General features: G+C 49.7%; 1 protein-coding gene across 3 annotated transcripts in view; it reads right to left on the bottom strand.

Moving 5' to 3' along the window:
* FRMD4A (FERM domain containing 4A) overlaps positions 1-17563 on the bottom strand; it is a 301838-nt gene that overhangs the window by 87264 nt on the left and 197011 nt on the right. For all 3 annotated transcript variants that reach the window (XM_075017733.1, XM_075017741.1, XM_075017751.1), the window contains exons 6-7: positions 7012-7068; positions 1901-1923 (exon numbers count right to left, since the gene is read on the bottom strand). In XM_075017733.1, the coding sequence (XP_074873834.1) occupies positions 1901-1923; positions 7012-7068 (80 nt within the window). The remainder of the gene's footprint in view (positions 1-1900; positions 1924-7011; positions 7069-17563) is intronic.

Here is a 17563-nt window from a genome sequence, read left to right as displayed (position 1 = left end):
CCAGGGTGCCAGTTATAATGGTGAGGTCTGAAAAGCAGGCACAGGACGGAGACCATCAAACGCACAAAGACCATCAAGCAATGACGACTTTCATTCACTACCAAAATTAGCTGGCTGCCCATGCATCATACTCGACAGCAGTGTGGCATGCGGGAACATGCATTAGGATGAGCCTCAGGAGACTCTAGGTTCCCTTCCAAGCTCCGGACTGCTGAGTGATTTTTGGGCAAGTCATGCCTATGCTCCATGCCTCAGTTTTCCCACCTGCAAAATGGGGATACTGACACCCTTTTTTTCAAAGGCCTTTGAGATTCACAGATGAAAGGCACTACATTCACCCTGATACGGCGTCATTTAGTCCCATTTATGGCAGGCAGGGTTTTCTGTGATGTTGAAACCTGACCAACTCATTTGACACAGCCTTCAGTGGGTACAGACTCTCCACTGCTGCTTCCAGCTCTGCTCTGGATTGGAACGGGGTTTCTAAAAGTGAAAGGTTCTATATCCAATCCTCTGAACCACCTTGCCCCATCTGCTCTGTCTTGAACCTTATTTGAGTCCAGCCTGTGCATGTGTTTCAGGTCCACGATACTCTGCTGTTCATAACCCTGTCTGTGCTGTGGAAGATGCGGTTATCGTGGGGTTTGATTGCACTGGAAAAGTTTCCCTCACTGAACATTGTGTTCTGAATCAGGCTGCATGATAAAAGAGATGAAGCTCTCTCTTAGCCACACAACTGAAATGGCACTGCTGATAATCACGCTGCTTTGAAGCAGTTGGAATTGAGAAATAAAGCAAGATCAGGCTCGCGCCTCCTTGTTGCAAACATGCCAGGATTTCGCAAGCTGACTGGGATGCTGAAAAATGATAGGGCAGAGCCAGAGCTTCCTGTTGTGGAGTGTCATCTCACATTCCGGATTGCTGCAGGGCGAGGTTACAATGTTTGCGATGCACATTCCAGCTTTCAAGTTTTTTTTAAATAAGTGAATTTTCGTGTTGGTTAAAGGTCCTCGCCTGCCAGAGCTGCAGAAGGGAGTCTTGTTATCTGGTCCTTTGTTGAGTCACAATCTTCTATTCACCCCCAGGAGCACTGTGATCTTGCCAGTGCCATTCTACCAATGTACGTCAACCGTTACTGGAGGGACTTTCTCTAAGGGTTGCCTCCCTGACTGTCCATTCACTGATTTTTGTTCTGGATTCAGCTGCAAGAATGACGGTGGACCTCCAGTTGCAGTTTGAGAGTGTAATAGATGATGGGGTTTGTTTTTGTAACAGGGACACAGGTCTGCTAAATATCAGCGTGAGAGTATCCATATAGTTTACACACAGGGCATAGAACAGCCAACAGATGATAACGATTTTTGGTCACTATTGACCTGGACCTGATCTGTGCTGGTAACTTAGATGATGTTCTACATTTCATTAACAATCCCACCCAAACCCTGGCATGGGTGAATTTTTCAGCATTTCTGAAAATCATGTTCAAATTCAGAGGCCACCACTAAAAATGTAGGCAAAGCTCAAACACAAATACCAGCCAGTGAGAGAATTTTAACATCTAGTACTGCTGGACACGAGATATTATATTACAACAATGATTGTGGGAGAGCCATTTCCTCAGTAATTTCCTTCTGCAGGCTACCCTGTCTCCTGAACTTCACAAATGCATTAAGACATTCACAAACAATGTAGTCACAAACAATGCTATTTTCAATATGTGGTCTGGGCCAGGGCTGCCTTCCTAAGTTATTGCAGGAAATACAATGCCTAGGCTAGCAACTCTGGGAAGACTCCCTGATTGCAATGTAATTATAAACTGTCACAGCACTCCTGCAGCATATGTAATCGATTTCACTTTCAGAACAAATAAAGGCATTGAGAGAACTTTCAAGAAACTCACCTTGCAAAATCCCCTTTTGCTTCCTGTAAAAAGACAGAAAAAAATGTGTCACCCTAAGAGCAACATTTAATTCAGAAACAACACATTTCTAGATTTGGCACTATACAAACTTCAGTCAGCAACAGTTTCATTACTTAACTGAAAAACCCATGATCCTTTTGCAAGTATTTGCCCGTCCTCCGATTGGATCCAGTCTGAGCAATTATATTCCGCATATCTGAATTTCCCATTCTGCTTTCTGGTAAATGCAGTGTTGAATATGAATATGTACTTTAAATGTTTCACCATGAAAGCATCAGGATCTCTCTCTCTCACCACCATACCTGAATCCCACACTGGCATGTTGTGCTCCACTCCAGCGAGGGTATTAGAAGCGGAATTTGGTATTGGCGAGAATCTTGTAGCCATATTTTTGAAACATCACCAGATCTGGCTGTGTCATGTTCCCAATATATATACAGTGGTTGCCATTAAAAAGTCAACATTTACTGTGAGTTACAGAGGGGTAGCTGGATTAGTCTTCAGCGTCACAAAAAAACCCCAAACTAAACCAGAACCAAACACCAAGCAGTCCTGTAGTACCTTAAAGATTAACAATTTCATTTCTTAGATTTATTGTGGAGACAGAGCACTATAATCATTTAGTTTGCAACTGGCCAGTAGTAAAATCTCCACCACAGTCATGTCTTCACACTGTAGTGCTAACTTGGACTTTTCCTTAGGTGTTTCCTGACATTCCCCTCCCATGTATGCACAAAATCCTCTCCCCTAAATTTAGTGGTGCTTTAAACCTGGTCTAGTTAGCCTGGCTGAGTGTTCAGGCTACAGTTCAAGTGCTGCTTTCACTTGGGTATCCCACTTATCTTACAGTGAGGATAATAAGCTGAACCACTTGAGTGAGGGGAGTCCTGTAATGCCTTCCAACACGTCCTCCTTGTGTGCACAGGACACACAAAGTCTATCACTGTTTACTAAGAGAACAACAGGAAGTCCTGTGGCACCTTATAGACTAACAGATATTTTGGAGCATAAGCTTTCGTGGGCAAAGACCTGCTTCATCAGATGCACGTTTACTAAGAATGAACCATAGCATTTCCCAGGCTACTGTAGTATGAAGAAACACAGGATATGCCTGCAGAAGTCCTAGCAATACTCCGGAGTGAATGCAGAATCAGCCAGGACACAGTAACTTGGGTCTGACTTTGCAGTGTGGCTCATTCGGGTGCTTAGCTGATGCGGCCGTGCAGGCACAGGCTCAAACCAGAGCTGAGCGATTCATCTCGCGCTCTACAGGAGCATGTCACACACAAAGGTTGTACTAATTACAACTTGGTCGCATACAAAAGTACAGTTTGTCCTGAAGTCACACTTCAAACTACTACCATAATGTGTAATATCCTGTGTTATTTTGTGATGGCAAATACCTCAGCTCACAGCAGTCGGGGCGTTAGTGGCACACTGGCTGTATAGCTGTTAATTGCTCAAGCTCTTCATTAAGATGCATTGGCAAACAATAGATTCTTATCCCTAGCACTAATTCTCACAATGAGCCTGCTGTTTGAGATGTGGCTTCACCCAGCTGGCCAATACACAATTGCTGTAATGCTTTTTTAATTGTTTCCATCACTAATTTTTTTTATATTACTCTAAAAGTGATCTTAATGAAGAACGGAACTCCCCAGCTCTAATTGCTTCCCTAACATGAAAAATGCTGCAGAAGTACAATGTGTTACTATTTATTAACATATGCTGATGAAATGGCTTGGCTGTTCCATATGGATCCTTTAGGATCAGGGTCTTATGGTTGACTGGAAAGAGACTAAAAACTGCCCTGAGAAGTGGAGAAAAAGAATCTGGTGACCATTGTCTCTGTTTGTCTCCAATGACAATTACTGCCCATAAAGTATGACACATCCCCCCACCCCCACAAAAGCCCTCTGTATTTATGAATCACTCCTGTCAGGTGACTTGTACCAAACCACAAACATTATTAACACTCTTGGTAATTGGTGCGCCATCCCTGCCTTCATCGGCTGAAGAATTAGGACTTGTCTTAATTGCAGTTAGCGCAAGTTAAAAACCAGCATAGTCCCTATCTTGTCAAAATGCCAGAAATGGGTGGTCCATTTTGAACTGGAGATTGACTTGAGCTACAAAGTTCCAATCAGGTTCCAGAGCCAAACTTTCTAAGGTTTTGGTTTGGGCCAGTCTTGAGTTTGGATAAAATAAGACTTGAGACCTCTTTGCTAAAGCCAAATCCTAAAATGGAGATTAAAGGCTCGATTTTCAGGAGTGGTGATGCATGAAGCTCCCCAGACTTCAAGTGGAATTGTGGGTCCTCAACATAACTGCACATCAGGCACTACTATGGGCCTGATTCTCCTCCTGCACTGGAGTCTACCAGTCGGTGCAGTTATACCAGTGCAGAATTGTTGATGGAACAGCACCTATCCCGGCTTTTTAAAATTGGATTTAATGTATTCTCCTTAGGTGTCCTTTACACACTGTGAATCTGGAAAGTTATGGCTCATATGAAAGGAAAGAATCATGGTCTAATGTCTGAGCTGGGTTCTCACCTGCTGATGTAGTGAAGGTTAATTCACGACAAATGAGCATAAATTCCTTTGAGATTCCCAGATGCATGGTACTACAGTAGTAGTAGGCATCCTTCAGTCTGCATAGACTATGGATCGCGCCCTTTAAAGTTTCAATTGAGGACTTCATGTACAGCGTCTATTGTGACTATAAAGACCCACATGAGAGTGACAGTCCTTGATGCATCTCTTGCAGATGTAGTGGGTGTCTGGCAAGTCCTTATTGTGCTTTCTGTGCGCTCGCTTCTCCTCTGCTAGCTGTCTGATCTTCAACTCGCCCTTCTGAAGACCCTTGTGTAACCCCTGCCTCCATCTGCTGCGGTTGTCTGCTAGTTCTTCCCAACCGTCCAGCTCGATGTCTACCTCTCTGAGGTCTCTCTTGCAGACATCTTTGTAGTGCAGCTGGGGGCGTCCGGGAGGTCTTTTGCCAGAGGCTAGCTCACCATACAGGATATCTTTTGGAATCCTTCCATCATTCATCCTGTGGACGTGGCCAAGCCAGCGGAGTCGATGCTGCCTGAGGAGGGTGTGCATGGTTGGGATTCCAGCTTGCTTGAGGACAGCGGTGTTGGTCACTCTGTCCTTCCATGATATTCCAAGGATGTGCCTGAGGCAGCGCAATTGGAAGACGTTCAGCCTCTTTTCCTGGCGGGAATACAGGGTCCAAGTCTTGCTGCCATAAAGGCGGGTGCTGAGGATGCGGGCTCTATAGACTTGCATTTTGGTGTGAGTGTACAGCTTGTTGTTATTCCACACTCTGTTGCTGAGTCTGGACAGAGTTGTGGCCGCTTTTCCGATCCTCCTATTTAGCTCAGTGTCCAACGACAGGGTGTCAGTGATGGTGGACCTGAGGTAAACGAACTCGTGGACAACCTCTAACGTATAGTTGTCAATGCTTATTGATGGGGATTCAGCAACATCCTGACCGAGTACGTTTGTCTTCTTTAGGCTGATGGTAAGCCCAAAGTCCTTGCACGCTTTGGACAACTGATCCAGCAGTTTTTGAAGCTGGTCTTCTGTGTGAGACACTACAGCAGCATCGTCTGCGAACAGCATGTCTCTGATGAGGACTTCTCGCACCTTAGACTTAGCTTTCAGCCTTGCAAGGTTAAACAGTTTCCCATCAGATCTTGTGCGCAGCAAGATTCCCTCTGTTGAAGATCCAAAGGCATGCTTCAGGAGGAGTGCAAAGAAGATCCCGAACAATGTTGGAGCAAGCACGCATCCTTGTTTGACACCGCTCCTGATTCTGAAAGCAACCGATAATGCGCCGTCATATTGGATGGTTCCTCTCATGTCTTCGTGGAAAGACTGGATCATCTTGAGTAACCGTGGGGAACAGCCTGTCTTGTGGAGCAGTTTGAACAGACCATCCCTGCTGACCAAGTCAAAAGCCTTGGTCAAGTCGATGAAGGCTATGTAGAGTGGCTTTCTCTGCTCCCTGCACTTCTCCTGCAGCTGCCTTAGAGAGACGACCATGTCAACGGTAGACCTCTCTGCGTGGAATCCGCACTGCGATTCGGGGTACACCCTCTCAGCAATCTTCTGGAGTCTGCCAAGGATGACGCGAGCGAACAGTTTACCAGTGACGCTTAGGAGGGAGATTCCACGGTAGTTGTTGCAGTCGCTTCTGTCTCCTTTGTTCTTATACAACGTTACAATGTTAGCATCGTGCATATCCTGTGGAACCTCACCCTCTTTCCAGCACAGGCACAGTAGCTCATGCAGGGGTTCCAGGAGTGTGTCCGCGGCACATTTGATTACCTCTGGTGGTATACCATCCTGACCAGGGGCCTTTTCTGCTGCAATGCTGTCGATGGCTCTCTTCAGTTCATCCACAGTCGGTTCTTGATCCAGTTCGTCCATTACTGGTAGGAGCTCGACGGCATCGAGGGCTGCGTCAACCACAACGTTCTCGCGTGAGTACAGCTCAGAGTAGTGCTCAACCCAGCGCTCCATCTGTTTGAGTTTGTCAGCAATGACTTCACCAGATTTGGATTTGGTGCAAAGTATCACTAGATATGGATGCAAACTAGATTCAGCTGTGAGTCACCACACACTTCAGCTCAGGGGAATGAATCCCTTTGCATGTCAGCATGGCAGCACACATCACTGGAATCACCAAAGAGGACGACAAAGTATGCGGCAGGGCTATGATTCCCCAGATCACGCAGGTGCACAAGGGTTGGAAGTGGGTAATCACACTGGAGCTGAAGTGGATGGAGAAATAACCTGGGCCAGGTAGCTAACTTCCACATCCACTCCCAGCTGGTTCCCATCCTGCTCCTGGGGCAGCAACGTGACACAATGCCCCTTGCTCTCTGCGACAGAAGGGTTACAATCTAGCAAGAAAGGGTTCCAGGTTTTTCCCTAGCTTGGCAAAACAGCACACTACCCTCTCTGCTCTACTCCTTTACACTTGGTGTAACACCCAAGGAGGGTCTGTCATTTCTGACCCCAGCAATGTATTTTTGAATTGCAGATACAGAAGGAATGAGAGACAACTGCTGCCCCTACCTGCAAGATGTACGCGGCCAGTTCAAACACCACTTCGCTGTCAACCTCAATGAGTTCCTACGGGGAAAAAACAAGGAGAGTTTGTTACATTTCAGCTCCCTGAAGATGAACCTGCCCATTCTTGCACAGTGCCTTCTCCTCTGGCTCGGCTTCAAAGGCTCCCCATTACTCATGGAGACCAAATGGATGCTGGGCCTGGATGTGGAAAAAGCAAAACGCACAGAACTCTGTCCAGGTAAATGAAGTGCGACATCAACCGGGGTGGACTGGAAGAGCTGCTGCAATGGGGGTGGAGGAGGAGAGATTTATCTTTCTCTTGTGGTTTTAGGAGAAGGTAAGAACTAATATTTTCCTGTTCCCAGGGTTCATGGGAACTTAGCTCTCTCCCCTCCTCAGCAGGGAAAACAGAAGGGCTGCATCCTCTGGAGCAGTGAGCTGGGTTTGCAATCAAACCTAGAGCCCCGCAAAACTGACTGAGCCTCAGCAGGTTTCACTACCAGTGCCTTGCTGAGCCCACTGGGTTCCAATCTGAGCTCCAGAGGAGGGTTTTTGACCCAGCCTGCTGGTCACAACCCTTTCTCCTGCACAACTGCTGGGACTGATTGACAGTTTTGTGCTGAAATGGTGTACCAGACATCACATGGCAGACAACTGTGATCTATTCCAAGCATTCCCTTGCAGTGCTCATCACGATAGGATCCAGGCACCCAGAAAAGACACAAAAGGAAACAGAGATTTTGGATTCAGCCAGCAGTTCAGCTCCCCCTCCTGAACAACATACACATCTGGACTCCTCCAGCCACAGATTTCAGGAAACAGATGTAAGGGGTTAGCACACGTTGCAAAAAAATTTATAACGAAGCAGGGAATTAACACTCTCTGCAGTCAGAGGCCCAAGGAGTATGTGGGTTACAGGTTGTAATGAGACATAAAACCAGTGTTTCTGTTCCACCTCGTGTTTAGCTGTGACACTCTGATTATCTTTCCTAGATCTGAAGAATCACAGACTAGAACACTAGAACTAGCAGGGACCTTGAAAGGTCATTGAGTCCAATCTCCTGCCTTCATGGACCAAACACCATCTAGGTCTGTGGTGTCCAACCCGTCGTCACTATAACGGGGACTGCTATTGTGAACTAGCCACATTATTCTGAAAATATATTTTCAGCCAAACAGCCACATGCGGCTAGTGGCTAGCGTGTTTCACACCAGGGATGGAGATTATTTCTGACAGATGTTTATCTAACCTGCTCCTAAACATCTCCCATGATATTGGAGGAGAGCGCAGGGGAACTTCAAAGCTTGTCTCTTTCCCCAACAGAAGTTGTCCAATAAAAGATGCCACTTCAACCCCCTTGTCTCCTTCAGCCCTCCAGGAAGTCATATAAATTGTGCTTCTACTACCGCATGCAGGCCCCGATCCTGCATTGCTTCTGCATATGTCCGGCCCTTCACTCCTGCATGACTTGCTGAGGTCAGCGGGGCCTTGATTTGACCAAATCACCTTATGGTGGAGTCTCACTCCAGAGACTCCTGTGGAGCTCTTGGAATGTAAAGCTGTGTTTTAATTGCTTTACTAACGGCATATTGGGGTGCATTAGCGGGATTTCCAGCAGGCCTACAGAAGTGATTACTCCCTTTTATTTGGCACTGGTGAGGACACATCTGGAGTAGTGCATCCAGTTCTGGGCCCCCCAGTATAGAAAGGATGTGGATGCATTGGAAAGGGTCCAGTGGAGGGGAACCAAAATGATTAGGGGGCTGGGGCACATGACCTATGAGGAGAGGCTGAGGGATTTGAACTTATTTAGTTTGCAGAAGAGAAGAGCGAGGGACAATTTGATAGCAGCCTTCAACTTCCTGAAGGGGAGCTCTAAAGAGGATGGGGAGAAACTGTTCTCAGAGGTGATGGATGGCAGAACAAGGAGCAATGGTTTCAAGTTACAAGTGCGGGGCTGGTGCGGAGGCCTAGTTGGATATTAGGAAAAACCATTTCACTAGGAGGGTGGTGAAGCACTGTGACCCATTACCTAGCGAGGTGGTAGAATCTCCATCCCCAGAAGTTTTTGAGTCCCAGCTTGACAAAGTCCTGGATGGGATGATTTAGTTGGGGTTGATCCTGCTTTGGGCGGGGGACTGGACTCAATGACCCCCTGAGGTGCCTTCCAGCCCTAGGATTCTATGATACTACTGTATTGAGAAAGAAAGATGGATCCACTACCTGAGGTCTAAATTTCCACTCCTGGCCCTGGCGCTGCCCTGCTCCTGGCTGCTGGCCCCACACTCAGGGCTCCACTTCCAGCCCCCAGCTATGCACCTGGGACTCCACTCCTGGCCCCGTGCTGGAGGTCCCAGCTGCCAGCCCAGTGCCTGAGGAATGCTCCCAGCCCTGTCTCTGCACCTGGAGCTCCTCTCATGGCCCTGTTCTGGGGCTCCTGAATGCCAGTCCCAGCTCCGCATCTGGAGTGACACTCCTGGCCTCATTCCAGGGCTCCTGGCTGCCAGACCCACTCCCAGGGCTCCATGCCTACCCCCAGCTATGGGCACAGCTTCAGCCCCCTTGCTTCTGCCCCTCCTAGAGCCAGAAGTCCAGGTCCTGGGGCTGGAGGGTGAGACAGACCTCAGAGATAAGGAGGGTAGAAGGTGAACAGCCAGGGGACCACTGTCGTAAGAGCTGTGCTCACTCTGCCCCTGGCATTCCCAGCTTGCAGGCATATCCAAGAGAAGCAAAGGGAGGACACAGAGCATCCGGAGCCAAAAGACCTCTCAGAGTCAGTACGGTCTCTCCTACATCCCTTCCAGGGTGCAGCTTACTCCTGCTGTGCACCCAGCCAGTGTTGGTGGGCAGTGCCGGAGGTGGCAGAGCACCCATGTCTTCTCCTGCCCTTGGGGCATGGCACGGACGTGGGGGAAGCAGGAAAGGCTGACTTCTGGTGAGTTCAAAGGTCTGACTCTGCCTGACCCAGCTGTAAGGATTATGTAGATGGGTCTGGGAGCTTGCTTCCTCTCTGCGCAGCCACGGCTAGGGCCAGGCACGCTGGGCTCCAAATGAACGTTTGCTCACCCCAGTTCTCCGGGAGCCATCCGTGGTGATGGCTAAGTGAGCAGCAGAAGACCTGAAATGTAAGGAAGTACCCAGGGCCACCCTGAGTGGGAGCAGAGCCTAGGGCACTCCCCCAGGAGCCCCCGTCATTGAGCATGGAGCAACCCCGACCCTGCTGCTGCAGGCCGCAACCCTCTCCTGCCCCTGTTCTGCTCTTCCCCTATTATGGCAGCTGGGCACGGTGGTGGCAGCAGAGATCACTATGCAGACTGCGAGAGCCAGAGCGGCCTGGCAGCCTGCTCCACCCACTGTGCCACCCTCCCGGCCCGCTGTGCCTCACTTTTCCATGGGTGACGGGAGCCAGAGCACCCTGGGTGGGGCACTCTGCTTCCTGCTGCCCACAGAGAGGTGAGGTGCAGCAGCCAGGGGAATGGCACGGTGGGGCAGAGAAGAGCAGACTGCCAGGTCGCTTTGGCTCCCGCTGCGCATGGGGTGAGTGTTGGGCAGGGGAGGGGAGGGGGAAAGAAGCACCCCCTGCTGCTGCTGCTACTCCAGGACCCCATCATCTCCCTGGCCCCTCCCATACATAGGATGCCTGGGGAGGCCACCAGAGGGCCTGGGGCAGCCACCCCGATTTGTTCTATGGACTGGATGGCTCTGGAAGGACCTCAGGCCAATAGCAATGACTACTGCTTCTTATCATGGGTTACTGGTACAGAAGTCACACCCCCGGAGGTGCTATCCAGACACCTAAGAGAGTTCCTGTTTTAATCCTGCTACATTGGTTCTACAGAAAGCCCTCAGTAGAGCTATGCCCCTTGGGTCAATGGGAGTGTAGCCAAGTTCCTCAGTACTATGACCTGCCACCCCACACTGGTGGGGGAAATATGCTTCTGAACAGGAATATGAAAAATCTGGAATATGCTTTATGCCAGGGGTCGGCAACCTGTGGCTCTGGAGCCACATGCGGCTCTTTAAGGAGCCACTTGCTGCTCCAAGCACTGCCACCGCTGACTCCACCCATGACTCTGGAGACTGCCACTGCTTAAACAAAGCCTTCTGTTAAAACGGAATTGAGATTCGTTTTTTTAAAGCAGTGGCAGCCTCCAGAGCCGCTGAGCAGTCAGCTGTGGCAGGACAGGGAGCCCTGCAGAAGTCAGCCAGCAGGGCTCCATGTGGGAGAAGTCAGCCTGCAGGACAGCTGGGGTGATGGGCAGCTCATGGAGGAGGAGGTGGTAGTGAGGGGACCAAGGGGGATGGTGGGGGCTGTGGAGGAGCAATGGCCATGTGGAGCTTGAGGCAGGTAAATCACGGGGAATGGATTTGGGGCTGAAGGGGTTAATCGTGGGGTTGGGTGGTGGTTTGGGACTGAAGGGGTTAAGCCTGGGGATGTGGGGCAGGTTTGTGGGATGGGAGGTTAAGCTTGGAGATGGAAGCGTGGATTTGGGGGTTGAGGTGGGTAAATAATTGTATGTGCGCTGTTCTTAAAATAGGGGTGACAAAAAGTATGGTTTGATGTTATTCATTAAGGACTGTCTTGTATTCATGTGCATTGCGGCTCTTGAAGGATTGATGCTGTAACTGAATTTGGAAAAAAATGGCTCTTCTCGCTGTTTTGGTTGCAGACCCCTGCTCTATGCAAAATTTATCATGTAACGTATAATTAGAAAAGTTATAACCAGCCACGTGTGTATATTCTATTTGCGGGCACGTATCATTCCTGTGTTTGGAGTTAGACATATGAAGTATAAACCTGTTTTATTAATCTAGACAGGCACACTGAGGGCCATTAGTAGTACTGAAGGAATTTAATGGCCTGGTACTCAGGACAATCATCTGTGAAGAGTCTTATTTTTCCTGTAAGTCTGGACTATGCTTGGTCCTGCGAAGACATGTGGACAGGATCCCTGATGGAGGAACCCATTCTGGGGATGTTGCAGTTTTCCATTGGAACTGTGAAAAGTTTAAACCAAAAACAAAGAATTCCCGCCTGTGGCAAAAGAAACACAAAGTTGGGAGACCAAACAACGGGGACAGCTGCCAGGACACCCTTGTTTATCATCTCAGATGTCTGTTGCCGTCCCCTGAAACTGACCATTAAAAAGGATTGGGCCCCATCTGGGAAGGCTACCTAGTCCAAGGAAGAAGGTGATTAAAAGAACGTGAGGGTGAGATTTTATATGTAACAAGTTTCTTAGTGCAGTAAGCTCATGTGGCATGTTTTGCTGTGTTTTGCTCAGTAACTTATTTTGGTCTGTCTGCTATTACTTGCAACCACTTACATCCTACTTTTCATGCCTAATAAAATCATGTTGGTTTATTAGTAAACCCAGGGTAAAAATATGAACTTCCTGGATGGGGGAAACAGCTGTGCCCATGTCTCTTTCCTTGATAAGGGGGTGAACATTTTACGAGCTTGCTCAGTATAAACCTTTATACAAGGTAAGATGGATTTATGTGGGATTCTGGTCCCAGTGGGGCTGTGTACTTGGGTGCTGTGGCAAGTCCCTTGGATTGAGCTGAACTGATCTCAGTGTCTGTATTATTCTGCTGTGGGCCTGACCTCAACTACCTGCAAATGGTGTAAGACGCTGGCGGCTTTGACTCAGCAGGACAGGGGAGTGGAGCACCCCAAAGGGCAGGCAGGCAGGCTCAGCGATATTTCACACATCACGTGACAGTCCCAAGAAGATCTCTGTGACCATACCCCTCATGAGTACCTAGACAACCTATGGGAATCCCATGCACGGACAGAGTGATAGAGAGGCCCTCCTCAGCACAGTCTGATGGCTGTTTGGCGCTCTCTGCCCAGTTCTCATCCACCACCGCACTGCAGCATGGCCAAGCACAGTCTAAGCACAGAGACTGAACTTTTCTCTGGCTCCCAAGTGAAGCCCTCCATGGTACCCTGCCGACGTGGCTTACGTCTCCTCCACCTGTCCTCAGCCTGAGCAGAGCAATTCACTCTTTCTAGGCCTGTCACCCCAGCATCTTTCAAATGCACTAAAATTCAGCATGTGTTTTAAACCAAACCAAGACTCGAGCAAGGCGGGATGTCAGACTGGGAAGCCCCGGGAGGGAATCTCACAGGCAGCAAGGGCTATTTTTGTTTTCGGATGACAGTTGGTTTGAATGTGCAAAGTAATGATTTCAGAGCGGTCAGCCTGAAATAGATTGACCCAGATTTCCAGGCCTTCCCCCACCTCTGCCTTCTGTTATTAAGCCTCCTTCAAAATAGAAACAGCAGCATAAGCTCTTTCTGGCAATACTCCCAAAGGATGGTCCCTAGGCCCCAAGTGCATGGAGTACAGAGCCTGTCACAGCTGGAGCAGCCAGTGGGCTGAACAAGCATTTGGAAGAGTGACCTCAAAGTTACTGCTGGGCTAGGCTCCCAGGGCCCTGCCCTTCTCCCAGCCCTGCAGTCTCTGCCAAAGCATCACAGGCACAGACAAAGGTTTGTCATCTCAGTGTCACTGATTTCAGCAGGAGCGAGGGTCCCTGTGGGATGAGGGTGGGGAAAACTTGAAACTGCCCATCAGGAACTCTCATCTGCATTTCTGCCTGGGATTTAGGAAATCCTGAGGACACATGTTAACATGCACCAGGTTGTTTGTTTTTTTAATTAAAAAATAACATAGCGGGAAGCTTCTGAGAGGGTGATAAATGGATTCAAATCACAGCCAAGGGACCACACAGGTGTCCATAAACCCCATGGACAACGTCTGAAAACCCCAGGGGCCACTTCTCTAACAGGCTTTGAGACCATTAATTGTCAGGGTGTTTCAAAAGGATTTGGAGGGAGGATTTCCCACACCTAAGTGAAAGCAATGAAGCCCCAACCCCTGCAATGAATGTGAACGAAAGGCCTTACTCTTCCACCCCTGGGATTGCACCTGCTTTGGGGAATGGCAGCCATGCTGTGCTGTGTGACATTCAACTTAGATAGAAGGTTGCCTTGCTTGTGCTGTGGTCCCACCTAGAGGCCCCAGCCAACAACAGGATCTCATCATGCCAGGTGCTGCAAGCAAGAGGTAGCAGTGGCTGGAAAGAGCTTGATCCCTAAACAGTCTAAGGGTGCAGGACAGTTACTCTCCCGATTTCACGAAAGAAGGACCAAGGCACAGAAAGTCCATGGTCATACTGGAAGCAGCAGCGTCGGCAGGATTTGAACCCTCATCTCCACAGTTTCAGGTTATTGGCTTCAATACAAAGCAACCCTCTCCCAACCTAATCACCCAACCTGGCTTCTATAGATGCACAGCTGAGCATGTAACTATGCAGATGTGCCCAGCATTGGGGAGTCTGCAAGTAAGCACCCGCCCTGCACATAGGCAATCAGAGCGACTGATTGCGATCCTCTTGAAGCCAAAGGAATTGCTGTGAGTGAGGCTTAGGACATGGCACTCTGGGCAAGTGGAGCCCAACGCCTGTGTAACGTTGCTTACTGAGCGAGTCCCTGCCCTGCTGGGGAAGCACGAGAGCCTCTTTCTCAGGGTCTGATCTTTGCCCAGCTATTGTTCCCTCATTTGCACACAGAAGGTGAGTCATAAGGGATGCTTCTGCCAGCTAAAGAGGTGCGGTGGACGGGGAATAGTTCCAGAGAAGGACCTGGCCCCCCAGTCATTCCCAGACTAGACACACCCACCTGGGGCCCCCACACAGCCTCTTAGGATAACCAAATTCCAAGATGGGCTCTTCAAGTTCAGCTAGAGACACCACGGCAGCGCAGATGCAGTGCAGGTGAAGGGAGTATACGGAAGCTTCAGGAGTTGCGTGGAGGAACAAGGTCTCTGTGTAGATGGTCCCGATGCCCCAAGATCAGCCCAGCTCCCTGGGGATCTGTAGGTTTTGTGAGTCAGCCCCCTGCTGCTCCAAGCAGCATTCACACCAGGGCTCTCAGGTTAATTGGGGCACTCAGTGCTGCTCCCTTTTCTCTTTTACAAAACCACTTTCTTGGCCACAGAGGAGAAAGCAGCTGTGTGGCCCACTGCCTCTGGGCAGCACTTAACTCCTCTCAACACTTTTGAGTTCCGAGCCAGGAAGCTGCTTATCTACTTGACACTCAATCGTGCGCAAAGCTAGTTTTGTTTTCAGTAAGTCCTGACAACTGGCTGGTGTTTTGCAATCGTCTGAAGGCCAGATTATTTCTGGCACAAAAACATTGACCCTGTCCTGGTTTCACTCCTCTCCCCACTCCTCCCAAAAGGGTACAGAGCCAGCTCCTGATCCCAATGTTCAATTTAGCTCCCAGAGCCCCCTCTGCTGGTGGATTCCTCTCACTGCCACTGCCGGGGCAACATCGTTTCTCTTCTTCGCGCAAACGCAGAAGATTCAGTTTTGAAACCCTTGCTGCCTGGCTGGGTTCTATCACATCCAGGCTCACATCTGCCTCGGCCACAATTTGATTCAATATATTTTCAGGTGGTTTTCTGGATTTATTTCTTTAAATCTCTAATAGATTCTGGGGAAGGGAAGTATCAGAGGGGTAGCCGTGTTAGTCTGGATCTGTAGAGCAACGAAGGGTCCTGGTCCAGCATCTGAAGAAGTGAGTTAACTCATGAAAGCTCATGCTCTAAACTTTTCTGTTAGTCTATAAGGTGCCACAGGACCCTTCGTTGCTCTGGGGAAGGGAAAGTGTCAAGCTGGCTAGGCCAGAAAAACCAAGGTCTGGTGAGAAAGAGAAAGGCAGGGGGCATGGAGAGGAGAGAGGATTGAAGTGAGCAGCGTTGGGGTGGGGCAGGATTGAAGTGGAAATTCCACATCCCAGTGGAAATGTTTTACGTTTTCTCTTTTTCTGCCTCTTTTTAGGTTGGACGTGAACACTTCCCCATGGGCTGGGAAGCTGAAACAGCAGCGTGCTCAAAGCACTTAAACAGAATTGTTTAGCATCACAGCACTCTTGTGGGAGGCACTGGGGCAGCTGTACAAGGAATGTCTGTGTTGTGAGAACTACAGGTTGCACCTCTCAAATCCAGCTCTTTCTCCTCCAGCAGGACCAGGGATGTCAGCAGATGAAGGAGTAGCAGGCAAGTGCCAGAGCCCCAGTGGGGGTTGGGAGCCCGAGCCCCTGCTTGCCTGGCAGCTGTGGGGTGCGAGGCTGCTGCAGACCCAGGAGCTGGAGCCCTGCTTGCCCCACAGCAGCAGGGGCTGGGATGTTGCTGCAGGGCCAGGACCCGGAGCCCCCTGGCTTGCCTTACAGCAGTGGGGGCTGGAAAGCCCTACAGTAGTCAGGGATGGAAGGCTGCTGTCGAACCGGGACCACTGTTGAATCCATGGCAGCAGGGGCTGGGAGGCTGCTGTGGGTCTGCGAGCCAGAGCCCCTGCCCGCCCTGTGGTGGGTGGGTGGGGACTGGGAGGAGCAGGATCCCTGTGACAGACCCCAGGAGCCTGGGCTGTCTACCTTCTCTTGTCCAGCCAATTCTTTTTCCCTTGTCAGGTCCCAAGGATCTTGGACAAGGGAGGTGCAACCGGTAGCACTATTTAGCTGTAGGTCTGTGGGATTAAGAACTACCCCTACTAACAGCTGTTGGGAAGAAGGCAGAGAGGAAAGGTGATGTGTTGTGGCTACAGAGACAGTCATTGTCAGAGCAGTGATTACAACTTAGCAGTAATTACTGGTGTCCAATCCCCTGTGCAAGCCCTCATCTGTCTCTTATGGCCTGTACTGAGAGAACCCAGGTAGATCACACATCCTGGGTGTCCCTGAGCAAGTCACTCAATCTCTCTGTGCCTCAGTTTCCCATCTGTCAAATGAAGATGATAACAATCTACCTCTGAGATCATGGATATTCTAAAGCATGGTTTCCCAAACTGGGTGGTGTGAGGTTACCCAGCCCACCCCATCATTCCCCCACCCCAAAAGAGAGCCGGCCTTTGCTTCCAGCTCTCAGCCCCTGTCATTTCATGTGGACGATCTGGCGCAGCCGCTATAAAAAGCAGCCGGCAAAGACCCACATGGAGCGAGCTGCCTCCTGCAAAGGGGAGTGAGTATGGGTTAAGGGGAAGGGAGGAGGAGTAGGATGGGGTTAGAAAGTGAGCTGAGGGTACCTGGCTCAGGGGTGGGAGATGGGGTAAGAGAGAGGGGCTGGTGGTGCCTGGCTTTGGGAGAGAGGAGGGGCTCAGGTGGGCAGCTCATGGGACTCAGGCGGGCAGCTGGCGAGGCTTGGCCCCAGAATCACAGGTCTCAGGTGACTCAGGCTGGTGGGCGGCTGGTTGGTGCTGGCAGCATTGGGCTTGGGCGGCTCGGGCTGGTGAGTGGGTAGGTGGCTGGCCCCACCTGCATGGGGCTCAGTCGGCTTGGGCAGCACAGGGCTCGGGCAGGTTGGTGGCTGGTGCAGGCAGCTCTGGAGGCTGGCAGGGGGCTCAGGCAGCTGACCAGCTGAGGCTGCACCAAGCACCTGCAGAAGGCCAAGAAAAACTGTTTGTGATTATTTTTAATTTTAAATATTTTTATATGAAGTTTTTGTGTATATTTTAAATTACGGATTGAAGTTTTGATTAAAAGTAGGT

The sequence above is a fragment of the Carettochelys insculpta genome, chromosome 1 (genome assembly GCF_033958435.1).
Source record: "Carettochelys insculpta isolate YL-2023 chromosome 1, ASM3395843v1, whole genome shotgun sequence".
In the NCBI taxonomy this organism is placed as follows: Eukaryota; Metazoa; Chordata; order Testudines; family Carettochelyidae; genus Carettochelys; species Carettochelys insculpta.
Note: the sequence above shows the minus strand (reverse complement) of the source record. Positions and strands in the feature narration are given on the sequence as shown.